This window comes from Micrasema longulum, unplaced genomic scaffold (genome assembly GCF_059751315.1).
Source record: "Micrasema longulum isolate JH-2025_06_02 unplaced genomic scaffold, ASM5975131v1 h1tg000915l, whole genome shotgun sequence".
Lineage (NCBI taxonomy): Eukaryota > Metazoa > Arthropoda > Insecta > Trichoptera > Brachycentridae > Micrasema > Micrasema longulum.
The window spans coordinates 44,880-65,770 of NW_028278106.1; the positions used below are offsets into that span (position 1 = coordinate 44,880).

The 20,891-nt window shown below is 32.9% G+C and overlaps 2 protein-coding genes across 5 annotated transcripts; both read right to left on the reverse strand.

Annotated features, from left to right (window-relative positions):
- Positions 1-224: 224 nt before the first annotated feature.
- LOC148278198 (uncharacterized) lies at positions 225-19,574 on the reverse strand. Its single transcript, XM_088231774.1, has 4 exons — positions 19,452-19,574; positions 2,262-2,325; positions 1,895-1,998; positions 225-1,801 (listed from the first exon to the last, which is right to left on the reverse strand). The coding sequence occupies exons 2-4, from the start codon at positions 2,323-2,325 to the stop codon at positions 986-988; spliced, it is 984 nt and encodes a 327-aa protein (XP_088087900.1). The 5' UTR covers positions 19,452-19,574; the 3' UTR covers positions 225-985.
- Positions 5,966-12,198, reverse strand: LOC148278199 (uncharacterized). 4 transcript variants are annotated; one of them, XM_088231773.1, is made up of 6 exons: positions 11,735-12,198; positions 11,199-11,261; positions 10,666-10,755; positions 10,040-10,114; positions 8,753-8,919; positions 5,966-6,491 (listed from the first exon to the last, which is right to left on the reverse strand). In XM_088231773.1, exons 1-6 carry the CDS (start codon positions 11,976-11,978, stop codon positions 6,477-6,479), a joined length of 654 nt encoding a protein of 217 aa, XP_088087899.1. In that variant the 5' UTR covers positions 11,979-12,198; the 3' UTR covers positions 5,966-6,476. The 4 variants fall into 4 exon arrangements, 1 of the variants encoding a protein (XP_088087899.1); XR_015823253.1 differs by lacking the exon at positions 11,199-11,261; XR_015823252.1 differs by lacking the exons at positions 5,966-6,491; positions 11,199-11,261 and having other exon boundaries at positions 7,840-8,919; positions 11,735-12,125.
- Positions 19,575-20,891: the final 1,317 nt, after the last annotated feature.

Sequence of the window (20,891 nt, forward strand, 5' to 3'; positions counted from 1 at the left end):
CGATCTACGGTGCCTAAATTTTTCTTCTTTATTTTAGTATTTATCTTATTGGAACACTTTTGGTGCTAACATCGAAAACACAACATACATTATCGTTATGTCCGACAATTAAATAATAATACTCGTATAACCTAGAGAAGTACGATATACTGCCGTAATAAGATTATATTGTAAAAGTGTGCGCGTTGTTTTTTTATACAAACATTAAAATAAACAATATAAACAAGCATATTGATAAAGTATTTTATGTTTTACTGCACCAAAATTTACACCAAGAAATTATAATAAAAATTAATCGGACATTTCTCAACGAAACAGCGCTAAACCAATCGCTCTAAGGCTATTAGAAGTCATTATTAATATTACATACTTTGAAGAAATCAAGATAGGTAATTTTATAATGTCTAATATATTTTCCAATTCTATGCAAACTAGAAAGTATTTACAAGTACAGAAACATAAGAATTTCGTTTATAAAATACGGGATGTCTTTAAATAATAGTAATTTATAATAGAAGAATTTATTCGATATAACCGGTTCGATAACATTGGCTATCAGTGACGCTTTTTATTTAGTATAAAAACTAATTCTGTACATTACAAGTTGTCAAATATGAATAGTTATCGTCTCTTCATCTTTGGTTAATATCATTATTACTTGTCATTCCCATAGATGTTGCTCGATAGCGCCAATCCAGATTTCTTTTAGCTCATCAAAATATTGGAGACTAATGGCGATAGACGGGATTCTACAATAGTGATATTTGCCTTCTACTGCCACCGACATCTTACCGGCGGGCCAGTCGTCTCACATATGTTCCACTAAACACAACTCCCATTATTTTCATTAACTTTGTCGATTAAATTCGACCGGCCGAATAAGAAATTACCTCACAGTACACGGAATATACATATACACAAAAGAGTTTTCGTTAATGGCCAGAACTGCATAAATTGTAAAACTATATATCCATTAGATCACCGTTCAAAGACTGAAGGAAACGTCCATGGTCGATTTAGATGATATATTGTCATCAGTCTTCGGTCGCGCCGTCTGCACTTCTATATCCCGAGTGATCAACTTCCTCTCGTGTGGGTTGAATTTGGCGCACGGGGGACTAAACTCGATCCTCCATTCCTCCTCACTCGCGATGCTCTCTTGCGAAAAAGTTCGATTCAGCTGATCGTGTTCCATTAAAGACTTCAGCATACCATCTATTAATGTCATTTCTCCTTTTGGATCCACGGCATCTTCAGAAACGTGAACTTTTTTCTCTATGAACATTTGAACGAAGTTTTGGATTATTTGATCCTCTAGAAAGAGACAAGGGCACTCGTCGTTTTCTGCCGCCGCTTTATTGAGAAGTTCTCTATCGACTTTGGAATACACTTCGTGGCAAACGTTTGCAAAAGCTTGACGATACTTCTCCCGTTTCACTAAAGCTTCTTTCTTCGCGTTTAAGCGCTTTCTTCTTCGTATCTGCTCTGGCGAATCATCTTCAATTCTGAAGGTGTAAGGTTCTCCTTCTTTGTACGGGAAGTCAGATACGTGCCGATTCTCGATATTACTCAGCTGCTGCAGCGTCACCTGAATTTGTCCGTCTTTATTTTGAACGACCATCAACGGAGGGAATCCTTGATCCGATGATGTCGCGGACAAATTATCGTGCTTCGTTTTGCTCTTTGATCCCTTCTTTTTTAATTTGTCGGTAGATTTAGTGAGGGCATCCGTCGACTTACGTCTGTGATACATTTTATATATACACGTGGGAACTGCTCCGGGCCGCCATTGAGGATCAAACTGGTGAAAAAAAAAAATCAAAGTCATTAAAATGCCAGCGGAAGGAATGCCGAGGAAGCACCGCCAATAAACTAAATATTGAGCAGATTTTACCTTCAACCCCGGTACATCTTTGGCGTTCCACATCCAGCCCATTTTTTTCGGGACTCGAGGAAGACCCGTCTTGAGGCAGCACGTGGCGTGTCCCAGGACAACGGCTAAAGAAATCAAAGAAATCATTAATCGATCGGTAAGCCGATACGATAATAATTATTAAATAAAATGTTTTAAGTGTGTCATAAAATTTCTAGAAATTGTTAGGATTTATCCCCTAGGGAAATCTCTATCGAGCCGTAATGTCGTAAACACTGGTCCAGGGTTATTAATATTTCATACACAGAACTGAATTCTTCATCAGCCTGGACACGGCCCAAAGTTTGTATAAATAAAATAATAAAAAATACTTTAACAGAAAACTTACCAACTCCTGCGGAGGCATAATTATTATTTTTCGTCAAGCCATGTTTCGAATTTCCTTTTACCATCTGAAAAAACACCGCACATATAATAACAATTACTATCCTAATACTAATAACAAATTAATATCAAACATTAAGTACCAACGTAAATACAAAATACAAGCACAAATTTACATGTAACAAATGTGATGGTGTAGATTCATTGATACCTATGTCAACAGAGACGGAGAAAAATATTTTTTGAGAAGAAAATATAATCATTATTCCCTTTCCGCACCTAATAGTGTAAAGGGCGCTGCATTGTTACACAAGAAGCAGACTATCATGATCATTTTTGTTACATAAAGGTAAGATGATCAGTAGGGTGATGCTTAAAAGACCCAAAAAATTTTTTTGTTTCTTTTCTCTTGATTCACCCTCCTGTTTTGTTCTACCTAATAAGAGAAACTTAAATTAATTTTTTGAGATTTTTTGAGAAAAATTTATAGGTCGCTACCGAAGATTAAAAAATCTAAAATTTTCCCAAAAAGTGATTATTTAAAAAAAATTGTATTTATTATATTTTTTTTTTTTTTACATAATAAAAGCTAAAATGAGGTTATAAGGTCCATATATGTTACTCAAAGCTAATTTTGTATCATATATGTGTTACAATTTACTTTCGGGATGTGAACAAACAAGAGGAAAATTAGACAAAAAACACAGATTTTTATAAAATTTCTTTAACTGTCACAATTTAAAAAAAACTTATTACAGAATTAATATAAGCTTATATTAGTTGTTTAGAGTCCTTAAAAGGATTTTGATGCACAATTAACACGTAAAAAACTCATTATGCAGACAGCAAAGTTGCTTTTTTGTAGTTCGGGAACTTTTGTCTGAAGGACTTCACAAGAAGCAAAATATACTGCTTCTGGTCTTCATCTAGGGTCAGTATTTTGTTGTACTCTTGGATTAAGGACACCTCTCTCTCTGCTGTATCATTGACTACCTTAAATTTGGATACTATCTCCTTACTTTGAATATATTCCTTGTCTTTGATCCAGTCTTCAACTTTTTTCTTGAGGAAATCGGAGCTTAATCCGGTAATAGAAAAGAATCGTTTGGTGTTACTAGTGACAAAATCTTCTAGATTTTTATTACCAATGTTATCAATGTCTACATTAATTCTTTCCGGGCAAAAATCAGCTCCTTTTTTTTTTAGAGCTTCCACCATTTTCTTCTTAGTTTCATTTCTCACTTTGTCGTCAAAAAATGATAAGGCGATAAGTTCCTCTGAGACATATCATAAATGGCCACATACTTTATTTATTGCTTTTCTAGCTATGACAGGGTTTACATCCTCATACTTCTTTAAATCTTTGAGGAGTTCTAAGTCGTTTCTTGGGGCTGAACAAGCGGATGGAGCTTGGAACCAATACTTTATATAGATTAAGACTCTAAAAATACAGATTTCTCGCAAACCTTTTTCCTCTTGTTTTGTTAGTCTGAATTGTTCTCAAAACAAGAACATTTTCAGAGAGTAGATAGACTTTGCCATCCAACGTGCTCGGTGCAGACCTGCAGGATTTTTGAATGACACGCCATTTTTTAGTTCTCCTCCCAAAAATACAATGCTTAGTTGCAAGAGTTCCTTGTAATCATCTCTGGGCTGATATTCTGTCAATTGTTTCTTAGCAAAATTAATTATTTCATCTTTCACATCTTGGAGCTTTTCAATAGATTCTTCATCAGTTTCTAACGTCGCATACTCTTTTTTATTAATTAATTGCCAGTTTTTCTGAAATCTTTTGAATAATGAATTATCTGGTCCAGACGAAGGCCCAATTTCGTTTTGAACAACTGACTCCAGCATAATTTCCATAATGTGATGCCTACATGCTAGCCAGAGCATTTCCTTATCCATTTTCTGCTCAAGTAGAATACAAGCCCCTTTTCGAGACCCGGTATTAGATGCGGTTGTGTCAAAACTCATACTCATTACTTTATTGAGTAAACCCCATGAAAGGAGGGATTCATAAACTGCTGATGCAATTTTTTCACCTTCAGCAGACTCAAGTTTCGGAATGCAGAGAAGCTGATCCACCCCTTTACCAGAAACTAAAACTGGAAGTCGGTCAACAACTTCATGGCCTGTGAAATCTTCTAACATCTTTCCGTCCCAGTGCACAGTTAATGGAAAATCAGTGTCAAAATCTTTTTTTATATTTCCAGCTATTTTTTGTCTACACTCAAGTCGCTGACGGCGTATGGAAGAAAAGTTTAAATTATATTCAGCAGGATCACAGCCAAGGCGATTCAAAGTGGATGTGAGAACAAGAGCTGCTTTGCGATCGCTTATTTTTGCAACATCCAGGCTCGTAGTTAGTTTTTCATTAAGTAGTTTTTTTCTACCTCTTTTCTTCACAACTTCATTTTGTTTTTCACCTGCTGATGACGTTGAAGGGCCATAAAAATCATTGTTTTTGCCATGAAGGGACTCATCGTCGGATGATGAGCTAAACATATTTGATTTAGAAGTTATTGAATTGATAGATTTATTTTCTTTTGCCTTAAACAATTCGATTCTAGCTCTTTTAAGTTCTTTTTCTTCCTCCTTTTTTGACAGTTTTTTGTCAACACTACCTATTTTACCTGGACGTCCTTTTTCACGCTGTGCCAGCAAAAAAACCCTATCTTCTTGAATGCGAATCATTTCTAGAGCATTTGCATGTGCTACATCAAATAAATCATCTAGGTTATTATTCCATGTTTTTTCTTTCAGCCTTAACCCATCTGACCTTTTAGATTTATTTTCTTTATTTTTCTTTAGATTCTGCCACTCTTTAAAAAGTTTTTTAATATTATCCTCAACATGAACTTTCTGTTGTGTTGGAATTCTAGCTTTATTCCAAATTTCCAATACATCTTTGGAAGTCGAATGAGCAGCTTTACGGATTGTTTGCTTTTCATGTTCTTTGTAATAAAAAAATACAGAAAGAGTTTCACGTTTAGAAGGCAGTTTGGTTTGATTTAATGTTTGAGAAATTTGACCTACTAGCCATATTTCCGTCTGTTTTCTTGTAGAAACTACAGGCACTTTACAATTCTCCATAAATAACAGTAATAAAATTATGGAAACCAAAAATTGAGAGTCCTAGGCCTTAATACATTAATCTGAAGTCTGTTAAAAACAGCCAAGACAAGTCATATAACCTTTCAGTCTATTCAAATTTATTTATTCATTATAAAGTTAATTGTTTATAATTCCCACAAATAAAAACTCTCACTAACGAAACTTGTTAGATTCACTGTAAAAAAAACACAGAAGATAAATCAGTCTATAATATAAGCGAAATACACTGTTTTGAAGGTTAGACTAACTGCACACGTGCATACACCACACTGATCATAGACAGACTACCACAGATTACAGATATCTTTAGATAGGAAACTATGGTACTATATCTAAGCACTTTGGGCGTCGATCGCAGCGCTGTTTAGTGTGGCATACAAGAAGCTTTGACGATGGCGCGAAAATTCAAATCACTGCGTTGCATCGTATATTGATATTTATTGTACAATATCAATACAAAATTGCTTAATTAAATACAAGTATTAGCACGCAATTTAATTTTTCTGTCCTGTATTTAAAAAAACAATTTTATATTGATATTGCACATTAAATTTATTATGGAATAGGAATACATAAATAAAAATTTAAAAAAACATTTTTTAATAGTTTTATTTTACTGTTAAAATAAATCCCTCGATTCTATTAGATGCGTCAGAAAGAATCGAGAAAGAAAACTGACACTCGTAAAATAATATTATATACATGTGTGGTTAGTATATTGGATTATCAAAAATAACAAAATTGTGCAGCATTGTGATCAGCATTGGATCCCTGCTATTCCTGGATGAAAAATATTTTCTTCGTGAAGATTAAGAGACATGGCATCAACAATCACCATTCTGAAACAAAAGAATATTATTAATGGTGGATAATTTATTTTATTTCACATTGACATTTCTAGGCTGCTGCTTAGGAATAAAACAGGAAGGAAGCATTTATAAGGTTACTAAAGAATAAAATGAAGTGCTAATATGCTAATATTGGATTATCAAAAATAACAATTGAGTATTATTTAAAAATTGTGCAGCATTGTGATCAGTATTGGATCCCTTCTATTCCTGGATGAAAAATATTTTCTTCCTGCACATTAAGATCCATGGCATCAACAATCACCATTCTGAAACAAAAGAACATTATTAATGGTGGATAATTTATTTTATTTCACATTGACATTTCTAGGCTGCTGCTTAGGAATAAAGCAGGAAGGAAGCACTTATAAGCTTATTAAGTAATGAAATGAAGTGCTAATATGGTAGGTAAGAAGAAAAGGGTATGCATGTATCTACTCTATTGTCTGCGCTTCTTATTCTTAAGTCTTTTATTATAACACTTTCTAGCTTGTAATTTGAGAGGATCAACAATGCAAGACTCTAATTTTTTTCGCCCAGTTAATAGAAAGTTAATTTGTTTACACCAAGAAAAAATATATAATTGCAATACTAAGTTAACAATAAAATCAAAAAGGTGGCCTCTATGTGCTGGACAAGATAAACATGCTGAATTTAATTTAGATAGTACTATTTCCTTCAAACTCGACATAACATGAAACTTATGGCAAATAGTCGGTAAATTATTTTTGCAGTGATTGACAATGGTATTAAAAACTTTATAGATTTTGATTGTTGGGTGGATTAAAGTATTTGGACCACATGCCCTAGAAGTTATTAAACTATGCCCCGGTAACTGTGTTTCAGATTTAAGATCCAGTCTACATTCACAACAAGATCCAAATTTAGATAAAGCCCGTTTTGCCACATAACCAGCTATATATTTACAAACCGCAACATATTGACTACTTTTCTGTCTTGAAGAACTTGTTGGTAAGGAGTGATCATCAACATGAAATTGTTCCTGTACTTCGATGTCCGATGTTAAAAAAAGTTTTAATGAATCTAAAATTTCACCGTCATCATTTTCACAATTTGCTCCAATGGAGTGAGTATGAGATAAGTTTGATATGAGAAGCGACTTAAAAGCATCTATAAAATTTGAACTAGAGGGGTTTATGTTACGTGCACCCTGACTTCTTACCATGCCAAAAAAGTTTTCAATGGGGTCTTGGTTAAGGTTACGTGGAAGCACAAAAGTAAATTTATAACATGTAAGTAATTTATTACTCAAATATGATATTGCTTCCAAAGTTGTAATCCAGTTACGCACTGTAGGTGGTACTGATATTTTTTGGTTTTTGGAATCTACAAATTTTACTGATTTTAAGATGGAAATAGCTTCCTGCCAAAATTTCCAGTGGGGAGATGTTAATCTGACTCCACAACGGTATTTACAAATAATACTATTAGCATTGAGAGAACTGCCATTTAAACTGTCGAAAAGTTTATTTATAAATAAGATAAGATCAGCAGTCTGTGATGCCCCATTGTCAATATCATCCACAGTATCTGCCAAAGATTTCATGGTAGTTCCTACTGTCCTGCTGAATACCTGAGCAGCAACCTTGACCTTCATTTTTCTTAGTTTGTCGGGGAAAATATGACTATCGGTTAATTTGTGCATTTGGAAAAAGTCTTCCCCTCTTGCTTGATCGTATGTGTATGATTGTACAATATGGGACCACTTTGCTATTTTTGATACAGAATTTTGAACAAAATGTACATCTTTTACTAGCATATTATTTCTAAATCCCTTCAAAAGATGTGGCACATCAAACATTTGTACAATTTCATGGCCTTCAATTTCAAACCCGTGAACTCTACATTCAGTACCACCCCGAAGGTACAATTCACGGGTTTCCTGTTTCAGGATATTTATTGCACCAACATTTGAGCTACCTTGGTCACAAATTATTGAAACTAATTCCAAATTGCTACGAAAGATATTTGAGATTATTGATTTTAAGATAACAACCAAATCTGAAGATTTAATGGGTCCTCCTGTAAAAACAAATGCTAATGGTTGTTTCCATTTATTATATAAACCCTGTAGCATAAAAACACAAACGTGATCAGCAAAAGCTGGAGTACGTTTTCCTTCACCCAAGTCTTGGAATCCCTCAATAAAATCTTTATGTTTTTTGTACATTAAATTCTGACTAATTGACATCTCGTCAAACATCAAAGAGCATATTCGAGCTTTAGCAGAAAGATTTTGGGCGACCTCTTCCAAATGTTTAAATATATGCAAATTGGTACCAGGATTAAATGGGATTTTATTTAGCATTGTCATCAATGTTTTTCTGGATGGTAAGGAAAATATGCTTGAAATATATTTATAACTTTTATAGCCCTGCTTCATTAATGACAATGCAAAAACCTTATCGTTAGTTGTATATCTACGGCCCTGTTTTGTCCGTTTCTGAAGCCTCAATTGAGACTTAAAAAAACGGTATGTGATTTTATTTAATTTATTTTTAAAGGATACATGGCGCTCTTTGTTTAATTTGAGTTCCATCTTTCTAATCTTCATCTCCATGTTTCTTCTAGCCTTTTTAAACTGCAAACATTTCTTGTAAAGCTTCCTTTTCCTGGGTGTTAAATTTTGAGATTGGGTTTCATTTACATCCTTCAAGATGTGGTCATATTTTCGTCCTGTAATATAATATTTCATAATGATGCATTAAGGGTCCCAACATCATAATATAATGAATGCCTAACTATTATTGCAAAGAATGATAAAATGTAAAGGGATGCTGTTTGGAAATAAGCAAAAAGAAATACTAGCAGTTGGTTCTAGCAGAAATACTAGCAGTTTGTTAATGAAAGTTCTTGGTTGAAGTTCATTGTATTTTATATCTTTAATAAATTTGAGTAGTATTAGGGTAATTCAACGGATACTAACGTCATAATTGAGTCTTTTTCAATGTGTTTTATCTATATAATGTAAAAAAATATTTATTCTGTATATCTTCTTTAGTTTTTTATTGGCTTTTTTCACTCCTAACTGAGGTGTTCTAGCCAGTGTCAAGTTTGAGATTAACTTATTTAAATATTTACACATGTGTTAGTACTATACATACAAGTTAGCATGTTAGTATTTAATATTACATACATTTTACATAATATAAAACTTATTTACAACTTAATACCATTTATAGCTACATATTTACATAAATTTTTTAATATATTATTATTGGGTGGGAACAAAAGAGTTTAAATAGTAGTAGGGAATGGGACGCTGATTTTGGAGAGGTCAGATAGGAACTCAGGATAACATTATATATATTGTGAAGACGACGACTCCCAAAGATTGTACAAATTGCACACTAATGCATCTGTATTCTGTATATCACTGTACATTGAACAACGATTAAGGAAAAATTTCATAAAAACAATAATTCAATTAGGTAATTTTTTTGATTCCCGATAATAAATAATATAAAAATTGCACCACAGCAGGACAAGAGGGCCCATTACAGTGATCAATTACAGAAAAATCATATTATAATTTTGTGTTCTCTCCGGGAATCGAACCCGGAACCTTCCGTGCGTAATTCAAGCGTCTTAACCACTTAATGTTTTTTAACACCTCATGAAGTTTTAATGACGAAAAATTTATGTCGCATTTTCATGGAAACATCCGTTAGCATTATTCATAAACTGCATGAACATGATAGAAACAAAGTATCTGTGGATATTATGTAGAACGAAATCTCTCTGTCCAAGAACCAAGAGAAAATGCATTATTGAATACATGTCATTTGATACTAACTTTTTGGTGTACTCTGCTGAGGTGCACTCGGACCAGAAATATGCAGTGGGCCTGATATGTCATCAGCGTTGATATCTAAAAACATTATTAATTAGTAATATGTGACAATGTGTCAATGAGTCGGACAAGTAACTGTATGTATACATTTTAAGTTCTTTGAAAACACAAAGAGCTTTAATATGCCGATTTGCTGGAGAAAATTATGGGTCAGAAATTTGTTTCAACTGAGAGGGTCACTTTCATGGTCATGTCATACGATATATATGTGCTATAAACTTTTTAATAATTAAAAAGGGAACGGCCCACGCTCAGACGATGTAGTCTTGGTCGATCACAAAAACGGCATTTCTCAATTTGCAGAAAATGTATGAAATTAATAGAAAAATGTATAGATTAAACAACCATAGTGACATTACACATCCCTGTTTCACGCCTTTTGAGATCGCAAACCAAGATGTAAATCTCCCATTAACTCTTACACACGCTGAACTCTCCTGAATTTATATGTATTGTTTATTATTTTTTTCTTTTTAACAAAGAAACAAAGATGTTTCTCTTTCTCTTATATATAAATATGTATGTTTGTAAATTTTTATTACAAAAATAAAAAAAATATTACTACAAACCAGAAATAGGTTGGATGAAAGTCGTACCACTGCAACTGGCAACGCCTTCCGGGAGTGCACAGGGGTGTTCTTCAGTAACAGCTATGCCTACTGTAATTCACAATAAAAATAAAATGAACATCATACCAGATAACATAATGCAAGAACTTCAGGAAAAACCTTGAAAGATCGAGTAAGGCTTGAACGAATAGAAAAGAATAAGCTGAGATGGTTACGTGTAGAAAGCATTAACGACAATATAATAACTGAGATAGTACATAAGTCTGAAAGAAGGGGTGTAAGGAAATGTGAAAATTATAGAAAATACTTATCCGAACTCGGTTCACCGAGTAAATAATGAGAACTATTTTCGTTGGATGGTGACTTGTTAAATCCTATAAAATAAATACAAATTACCAACACCACATTGCGAAAGCACATCCTTACAATTGAAAACACACCATGCCACGACCATAACGACAATATAATAAATGAGATTGTACATGTCTGAAAGAAGGGGTGTAAGGAAATGTGAAAATTATAGAAATACATACCCGAACTCTGTTCACCAAGTAAATAATGAAAACTATTTTCTTTGGATGGTGACTTGTTAAACCCTGTAAAAATAATACAAATTACCAACACCACATTGCAAAAGCACATCCCTAAAATTGTATACACACCATGCCACCCTGGTAATTGTTTGTAAATAATGACCAAATAAAAATGTCGGAAGTTGCAGGAAAAGGCACTACGCCAACTTTGTAGATACATAATAACCCGATTAACCAACTGTAAGACAAATCACAAACACCACATTCCAAAAGCAGACTTGCAATTGTATAGACACAAGACAGATAAACAAGGTGCAATTACAGTGGAAAGCCAACCTGAGTCGTACATATATTTTTCTTGCAGAAATACTAATAACTTTCATTGTAAAATGGGTCCAGATTAATAAAAGTATGCTTTCCCTATGAGTTGTAAAGATTGTCAATAAAAATTTGCAGGGCAGACAAACAGGACAAATAAACGTGCAACATGAGACAAATTCTTGAAATAATTATGTATGAAATATCATGCAATTTACCTGGCAATCCAATGGTAGGCACAGAGCACAATAAAAGCTGGATGTCATTGTATTGGCTAAAGTTGAATGCGTTGAAGTGTTTAATGCACACAAAACAAAGTCGATTAATTTCGTCATCTGATAAATTCATAAATTTGGGACTTTGAACACGATTGATCCATTCTTTAAATAAATGTGGATATCGTTTCGGAAAACGATGTAGTTTTTTCGTAGAATTACAATTCGGTACGCAACAACTCGGCATTTCGAAGAAAAAAGTGTAAAAACACAGAGAGCAGTGTGACAGCGATTTCGAATGGAAACGGATAAATTGGCGGTTCGTCTAGAAGGACGCCGGCCGGCACGGCGTGGCTGGGCACACGCCGCCGACAGTTGCGCCACAAACTGTATTGATTTACTAGCAAGTGGCTTGTGCGACATCGGAAGAATGACTAGAAAGTCTTGTATTGGCTGAAAACTGCCTGCAGACTACACAGACAAGCAGTGACAGGCTCCTCAAGTTGATGGGGGGGGGGGGGAGTTGGTCTAGAGTGAAGGAAGGGGTTGTGTGGTTAGATTGGAGTCTTCCTGGCATAAAAATAAAGTGTTTAGTGGGATAATATTTTTTTGTAATATAAAAAATTACCACAGAAAATTGAATTGAATTTTATCATTTTTTATTAAATTTAAAGCCTGGTAGCGACCCCTAAAACTTAATGAAATCCAACAAAATTTTAGTTAACTCCATTTTACATACGAGAGATCAAAATGGGAGGGTGAACCGTTGAATTTTTTAACTTTCATTTTTTAGCATCACCCTAATGATCAGTCTTACGCTTCAGGTGCCAGCCTAGGGGCTACGAAAAATTCTAATGTAAAAACACTTTTTTCAATGCGCTGATTATTTATTCGACTACTAGGCGGATATAAAATTTAAGGTATTGGCGCTGGGAAGAAAATGTTACCTATTATAGTGACATGTAGCCACTTTACAGACGAGCCAATCACAGTTTTTTTTACTCCTATTTTATTTTTTCATTTAAATTATGTAAGAATCACGCCAAAATAATACATATGCATGAGATTTTTTTATTAATGAGAAAAAAACTTTAATTGCCTCTTTTGTAAAGTTGTTCGTTGCTACATGTCGCTTGGTAACTTTATCCTTTCCAGCGTCGAAATTTAATGAGGAAAAAAATACCTAGACACTAGCAAGTCTTATGACCTGTTTTCAGTTCTTGTCTACAAAGATTTAGACGAATTCGATATATTTATAAACAAACTCATAACCGATTATTATCTGGTACAAGATAGTGTATTGTCAGTTCCAGGATGCAGAACTAAGTTCGCACAGAGGCACTACTTAGATGTTGGTCCAAGATCCTTCAATCTTCTAACTAAAGAACTACAAAACATCAAATCACTGGTATAGTTTAAGGTAGGATCGAGGTCTTGGATTAGCATGGAAGGAACACATAGACACATTCTTTTAAAAATAAAAAAAAATGCATTCTGCAAATAAATCATGTTTTCGTAATATCAGCATATGTTAATTTGGTTTTTCTTTTCTTTTTCTTTTCTTTTCTTCTCATAGTCATGTCATACCATAAATATGGTGCTATAAATAAATATAAATAAATAAAAATAAATATATGCTTTAAACATTTTAATAATTAAAAAAGGAATGGCCCACGCTCAGACGCTGAAGTCTTTGTGGGCTTTTTTTCCAATTTATGTTATGGCTTAATTTTTAAGATGTAATTTTCCAAAGTGTATTTTTCTAATTATATCTCCATGTAAATAATACAGGTATGGAAAAATTAACAAATAAAAAAATAAAAAAAATAATTTCTAAACTGTTAAACAAATATGTCTTAACCTTAAGTTTAAATAAATAAATAAAATCTTCTTAAATGTATCATAATGTGTCTTTTAGGTATCTGTATAATAATATATATATATTTATTTATGTGTGTGAGTGTGTGTGTATATATGTAAATATTCATAAAAAAATATTTATATATTTGTACATCAGCGGTTCAAAGAACCTTTAAAAAATGGTTTACAGAAATACTCACAGCAGTGAACAATAATAAAATATATATTTATATATAGATATATGTGTGTGCAGTGTGCATGTATGCATATGCATGTGAATGTAAGTGTGTGTATTTATATATGTAAATGTATAATATCTTACTGTATACCCGTACACCTATGGGGGTACATTTTCTTATTTTAACTTATTATTGTTTCTTTTAGTCTTTCTTATGTTATTCCTATTTTTAACTCAATTTATATATTTATATTGCACTGCTGTTAAAGCCCATAGGGCGAATAAATAAGTTTTTAAAAAGTTACTGCGTTATGTAATTTTGCGTAGCATAAATTTTCACTTCACATATTTTTTATATTTTTTAAGTAAATATTTGCGTTCTTATAATTTACCCAAATATTTGATTTTGAGGGCCATTTTCAACGAGTTTTAAATAACTCACTTTTAGAAAATGGGTATCAAGTTGGGGTACAATGGGATTCGAACCAGGCACCTTCGGTCCGTGAGTCCGAGACACTAGCCACAGAACCACAACCCGCTCTTATTCTTCTGTTTCTTCTTCTTTTTCTTCTTATTTTTCACATCCGCTCCTTCCTAAGTGAACTAAGGGACTTTCGCCTCCTCCCACGTCAATCACGCGTCCTTTAGCTCGCGTGAAAAATAAATTTACACATTGCGCTTGTGTAGTATCTGTGACTGTAAATAAGCGCATGGTATGACGTCGCACAGCATGCGCAGTATGAAAACAATCTCTGTCTCTCTCGCGCTCAGTAGCTCAATCACAAATAACTATCAACGTACTTAAAAACATGCTTAGCATTTGAGCGATCACAATGAACAAGAATTAAGTTATCGCAGTATCAATGAGTTACCTGAACAAATAAAAGAGATAGAAAAGATCGAAATATTAAAAATTAATTTGAAAAAATGCGTTACTGAGAAATTTTGGTAAAAAAGTTGTAATGTAATTAAAAGTTTATATTAGTTCTTTAGATGTTATGAACTAACTTAATAAAGCATAAATAAATAAGTGTACGCTAGTGTCGGTTTGTTTTTTGTTTTCTTCGTAAATAAATACAGTTCATTGGCGAAAAATCGGCGCTTACTATAAAAAATAATACAAAATATTGCATATGCAAAAAAGTAAGGAGTTTCTAATACAAAAAAGTAAATATTTAATTACAATTGCTACGGCGACTGCTTTTTTTGACATTTGGCTTGCCAACCGCCGGCTAAATGCAATAAATATCATAATAAATAATAAGTAAATAAATAAAAATACCACTTTTGGAATATTTTCTATATTTACACCGGTGAAATTCAAATATGTGATTGCGCAGCGGGATTATTCGTCGCGAAACGTAAATATTTTGACATTTAAAATAGGTATTCACGGGTGCTGCATTGTGATCGCGAATACCATAAACAACCACGGTGAGTAATTGTTATCACGTCGCTTATTAGCACGTCGATAGTTATTTATGATTGAGCCACTGCTATCGAGACGGAATACATTAATTGCCACAAAACATGAATAATTCATTTTTATTATTACTTATTCTCATCAAATCAAGTGGAATCATACGTAAAATGAAGATATTGAAAAAGTATATTTAGATAAATAATATTATGGGTACCAAAGACAGGCTGATGCTTAGTGGAGTATGAATAATGTAAGAAAAACGAGACAAATATCTATTCGCTTTAATAATTATTGGGTTATTAACTTATCAAATTATGTTAATTATAATGTATAATTAACATCGGACAGCAATATTGACTGAAGGCAATGTGGGCCACTCATACTAACAGAGATGCAGAATGCGCAACCACCAGTTTCTCAGTTTTTGAGGGTTTTAATAGCGATATTTGTCGACAGATTAATGGTTTTCAGCACAGAGACATTATTGCTTCACATATTACAACAGACATGAAGAACATTTTACATAAGGGAAAATAGAAGTCTAGGCATCCACAAGGCTTATGACCTGTCATTGGCTGGTTTAAGATCACCTGGTTCAAGAAGAAGTATAACAATTGAAAAATATTTTAAGGCGTTGCCTAGTATGCGGGTGAAATAATTAAATCAAATTAATCTAAGTCGCAACAATAAAGGTTTCAGCTCTTTAACTTCACAAACGTCAATAGATAAGAAGAGTCTTCGGAATGTAGATGTTCGATTCAACGTAGTTATGCGTAAAACAGCCAGCCTTAGAAAAGTAAAACTGAGATAATAGCGCTTTTGTGAAAAGAGTGAATAATCAAATCTACACAACAGTTGGAATGTGTTTGTCTTTAACAAATAATAAACAATGAAAACATTAGTTTTTTTATGACAAACAAGAATCTAATTATGTATTTGACCAGTTTTAATGATTTTTAAAGAGCCGTAAGATTTTTCAAGTGCTGTGGGTGTTTTCTGCAAATTGAAAAAATATCGTTTTTATAATCGACACCATTTTCAAAAGGTGATGAATGAAATTCTTTGTATGAAAGCGGGTGGCTGTTTTGACCAAACTGCACCCGAAAACATCAATACCTCATTTTTTCAAAATTATGGACTGGCTGCTTTCTGCATAACCACGTTCAATTAAAAACAGAATGGTGAATGTTACACAGTGTGTAAAGTGACCACTCAAACCAGCCAACTAAATGGGCATAAGCCCTGTAGATACCCAGACTTCTATATTCCCTTTGTAAAATATTTTTCATGTCTGTTGTAATATGTTAATATTAACAGCTGCTTAGGGGGTGAATCCAGTCCTTGTCTACAAAAATTTGGACAAACTCAAAACATTTCTGATTTTCGCTTCATATGACAAAACTTGATAATATGATACCAGAACCGTGAAAATGTTACAATAGTTCAAGCAAAAAAGGTTACTGACCGCTTACCTAAGTGAAATTGGTCGCGGAAAGTCTGAAGCGTTGATAGATAGATGGTCAACACATGTTCTTGTTCAATTCATAATAAAAAATATTTAGTTTATATAGAGTTTTTCTATTGACATTTCATGGTGAAACTGCATTTGAATAATAATAAAAATACGTTACACTGTGGCGGCCTCGTGGTGTAATGGTCAGCGCGTTAACCTACTATAAAAGAAGTCTCGGGTTCTATTCCCGACATTTGGTTGATATGAAATATTAATTTAAAAGGGTGTTATTACGCTAGAATATTTCAAAGTTCCTGGACTGATGCCTGAAGCGTAAGACTGATCACCGTATCTTCATGTTTTAAAATTGATCAAGATGCGCTGCGGTTAGTGTACAAATCCAGTGCCCTATGCACCATTAGATATGGAAAGGGGAATGATTTGATTTTATTTACAATTTTTACCAGGGACCGGATTTTGTCCCGACCGACATCGTCAGACTGGCGACTTACAAAATTAACGAGAAAGGGTAAATCACTTTTTTTGTTGTTAAATGTCCTCAAATTCCACTAAATCAATTCATTGCAGACATAATAAACTTAATTTATATTTATATTATTTAATGTTATTTTTATTTTGTATTTTTTGCATCACAACAGGCAAGGAGACCTAATTTTAGTGGTGAATTACGGAACAGAACGCCCAGACTTGAGAAAAAAACATTATTAATTTGTGTGTTCTCACCGGGAATCGAATCCGGAACTTTCCGTGCGCGAGTCGAGTCTCTTCACCCATTACACCACGGAGGCCGCCATTATTATGTATTGTAGTATATAAAAGTGTTGTTCATATGTGTTATTATTATTTATTTGTAATATGATTGATTTTTGATTAGTTTTTCAGTGTTTACTTTTTTTATAATTTACACATAAGTGATTTAATTCTTTTTTTAAAGCTGAATTTTTGATTAAATTATTTTTAGATGTCATAAACACTAACCTTATTAAGCAAAATAAATAAATAAATAGGACGCTTGAAACATGCACGGAGGGTTTCGGGTCCAATTCCGGATCAGATCAGAAAAATCAACGTGATTTATGGTAATCACCACTTCAATAAATTGGACCTCCCGATCTGTTGTGGAATTAATATTTTTTTTATTTTTGAAGCATTTTTTATAGTGAAACTGAGCTGGAATTTTGTAATAAAATATTTTATTTTTTTTTACATTTTTAAAGTGATAAAAGTCTATGAAATACTGTTCAGTATTTAAAAAAAGTTTAAATTTGTAATTTTGGATTCCCGTAAAAACGGTCATTCTGTTGGCCACGTAATACGTCACGATTCATTTTATTTGTTCCTGACCATTCAAATTTGTTTAAAACATTGTCACGAATATTGACGTCACAACTTCTAAGACAAAACATGTCGCGTTTTTCTAGCGACGTATTTAAAAAAAAAAAAAAAAAAAACATAAATGCAAACGTTTCTCCACAGTATGCATATTGATTAAAAAAATGTAATGAATTATTCTAAATCCATTTCATATATTTTTATCAGTATTCATAGTATGTGATATTTCCCCATTGTGATGGGACGGGATTCGAACGTCGGCGTCGGATCTGTGACTACCGCGGGACCGCAACACGACTCGGGAAGCATTAAATTAGTACAATAAATAAGGAGTTAATAACTCACATTACCCGATGATGAAGGGCCAGTTCATTACAAGTCAAATAAGAGTTTTTGAATAATCGGTCACGATAGTAATTACTCCGAATGTTTAAGTGTATTTTGGTTTGGTGGCGTGGAATAATATGGGTTCAAAATCCCCGCTGCGCTGGTCAGTTCACACTTCCATAATAATATAAACAACGCATGATGCGTTCGGATGTTTGAATGAAAACCATTTGGTAATGTGTTAGTGCCTGTCGGTAAACCAAGTTAACATACAAACATCGTTTGTGCTCCATAATCTAGTGAAAAAACACGAGACTACGAATAGTAAGACCTCTTCATCTTAATACAGTCCATTTGCAATTTAAAAATAAATTAAATCTAATTCTTTCGCCTTGAGGACTAATGGTCAGCGTGTTTCCGGTTCGCCCGATATGAGTGACATGAAAAATAAATTGAAATTATGTTTTTTCACTGGAATATTTCAGAGTATCTAGACTGGCACCTGAAGCGTAAGACTGATCATCTTACCTTTATGTAAGAAAAATGATCTAGATACGCTGCGGTTGGTGTACCAATGCAATACCCTATGCATTATTATTTGGCGGATTTGTGCGGATCACAAAACTGAGCGCTTGGCTACACGTTATGCCTTCTTTTCATAACTTCGTCAGAACTAAGGGACGCGAACCTGACATGGGAGGACGCACAGATGCTGACAGCTGACAGAGATGCCATGAGACCCTTTGTGGACACTTCATGCTCCGACTAAGAAGCGGATATGGGTTTTGTTATCAATAAAAAATAAATGTTTCCGTTCAAATGATTAACCCAAATATTTCAATTTGAGGGGCCATTTTCAACGAGTTGAAAATATCTTACCATTAGAAAATGGGAACCAAGTTGGGGTAGAGCGTGGTTCGAACCTCGGACCTCTGACCTGCGAGTTCGTAACACTATTCACAGGACCACAATTTGATACTAATGATGATTATTATACGTCATTGAATAAACCAATGAACCAAATTAACCATTTATAAATCAAAAGATTTTTTAAATAAAACATTTACATTTTAAAAACAACAGATATACATGAATATCAATTAAATTTTTAAAATCTTTTATCTACCTTAACAATTTACCGCTCTTCTTTGGTCAAAAATAAATACAGTTAATTTTGACGACAGTTTTCAAAAACAATTTAATTTTGAGTGACTGCTGATTTCGTCATGCGCGTGTTCGGAAGTTCCTTCGAATATTTAAACTAGTTAATTATCGAAATATCTCGGGTCCTACGTTAAACCTACCCACAATATGAAATATTATGGGTGGGTACTTTATTTGTGCTTTATTGGTGCATTTTAAGGTGATTTTTAACGAAAATATAAAACAAATTATTCATAGATGGCACTTTCATCACTTTTTATTGAAAAATACAATTTTTACAATTATTTTCAATGGAAATTCTACAAAACTTGGTTTGCGGATACTTTACACTATATTGATTGTAAAATTTACCTTTTTCGGGAGTTGAAATGAACCCCCTAGAATTTCATTCATTTCATTCATTTCATTCATTTCATTCATTTCATTCATTTCATTCATTTCATTCATTTCATTCATTTCATTCATTTCATTCATTTCATTCATTTCATTCATTTCATTCATTTCATTCATTTCATTCATTTCATTCATTTCATTCATTTCATTCATTTCATTCATTTCATTCATTTCATTCATTTCATTCATTTCATTCATTTCATTCATTTCATTCATTTCATTCATTTCATTCATTTCATTCATTTCATTCATTTCATTCATTTCATTCATTTCATTCATTTCATTCATTTCATTCATTTCATTCATTTCATTCATTTCATTCATTTCATTCATTTCATTCATTTCATTCATTTCATTCATTTCATTCATTTCATTCATTTCATTCATTTCATTCATTTCATTCATTTCATTCATTTCATTCATTTCATTCATTTCATTCATTTCATTCATTTCATTCATTTCATTCATTTCATTCATTTCATTCATTTCATTCATTTCATTCATTTCATTCATTTCATTCATTTCATTCATTTCATTCATTTCATTCATTTCATTCATTTCATTCATTTCATTCATTTCATTCATTTCATTCATTTCATTCATTTCATTCATTTCATTCATTTCATTCATTTCATTCATTTCATTCATTTCATTCATTTCATTCATTTCATTCATTTCATTCATTTCATTCATTTCATTCATTTCATTCATTTCATTCATTTCATTTATAATTATACACGCCCTACGGGCTTTTACATTTTTTCGAAATACATTTATGTGCAGAAGTGAAACATAAGTATGTACATTTAGTTCTAATTAAAGATAACATAAGAAAAACAAAAAGATACAATAGTTCAACAATATTTTGAGTTTGTCCAAATTTTTGTAGACAAGGACTGGATTCAACTCCCTGGGGAGCTGTTTATATTAACATATTACAACAGAGATGAAGAACATTTAAGAGAAGGTAATATGGAAGTCTAGGCATCTACAGGGCTTATGACCTATC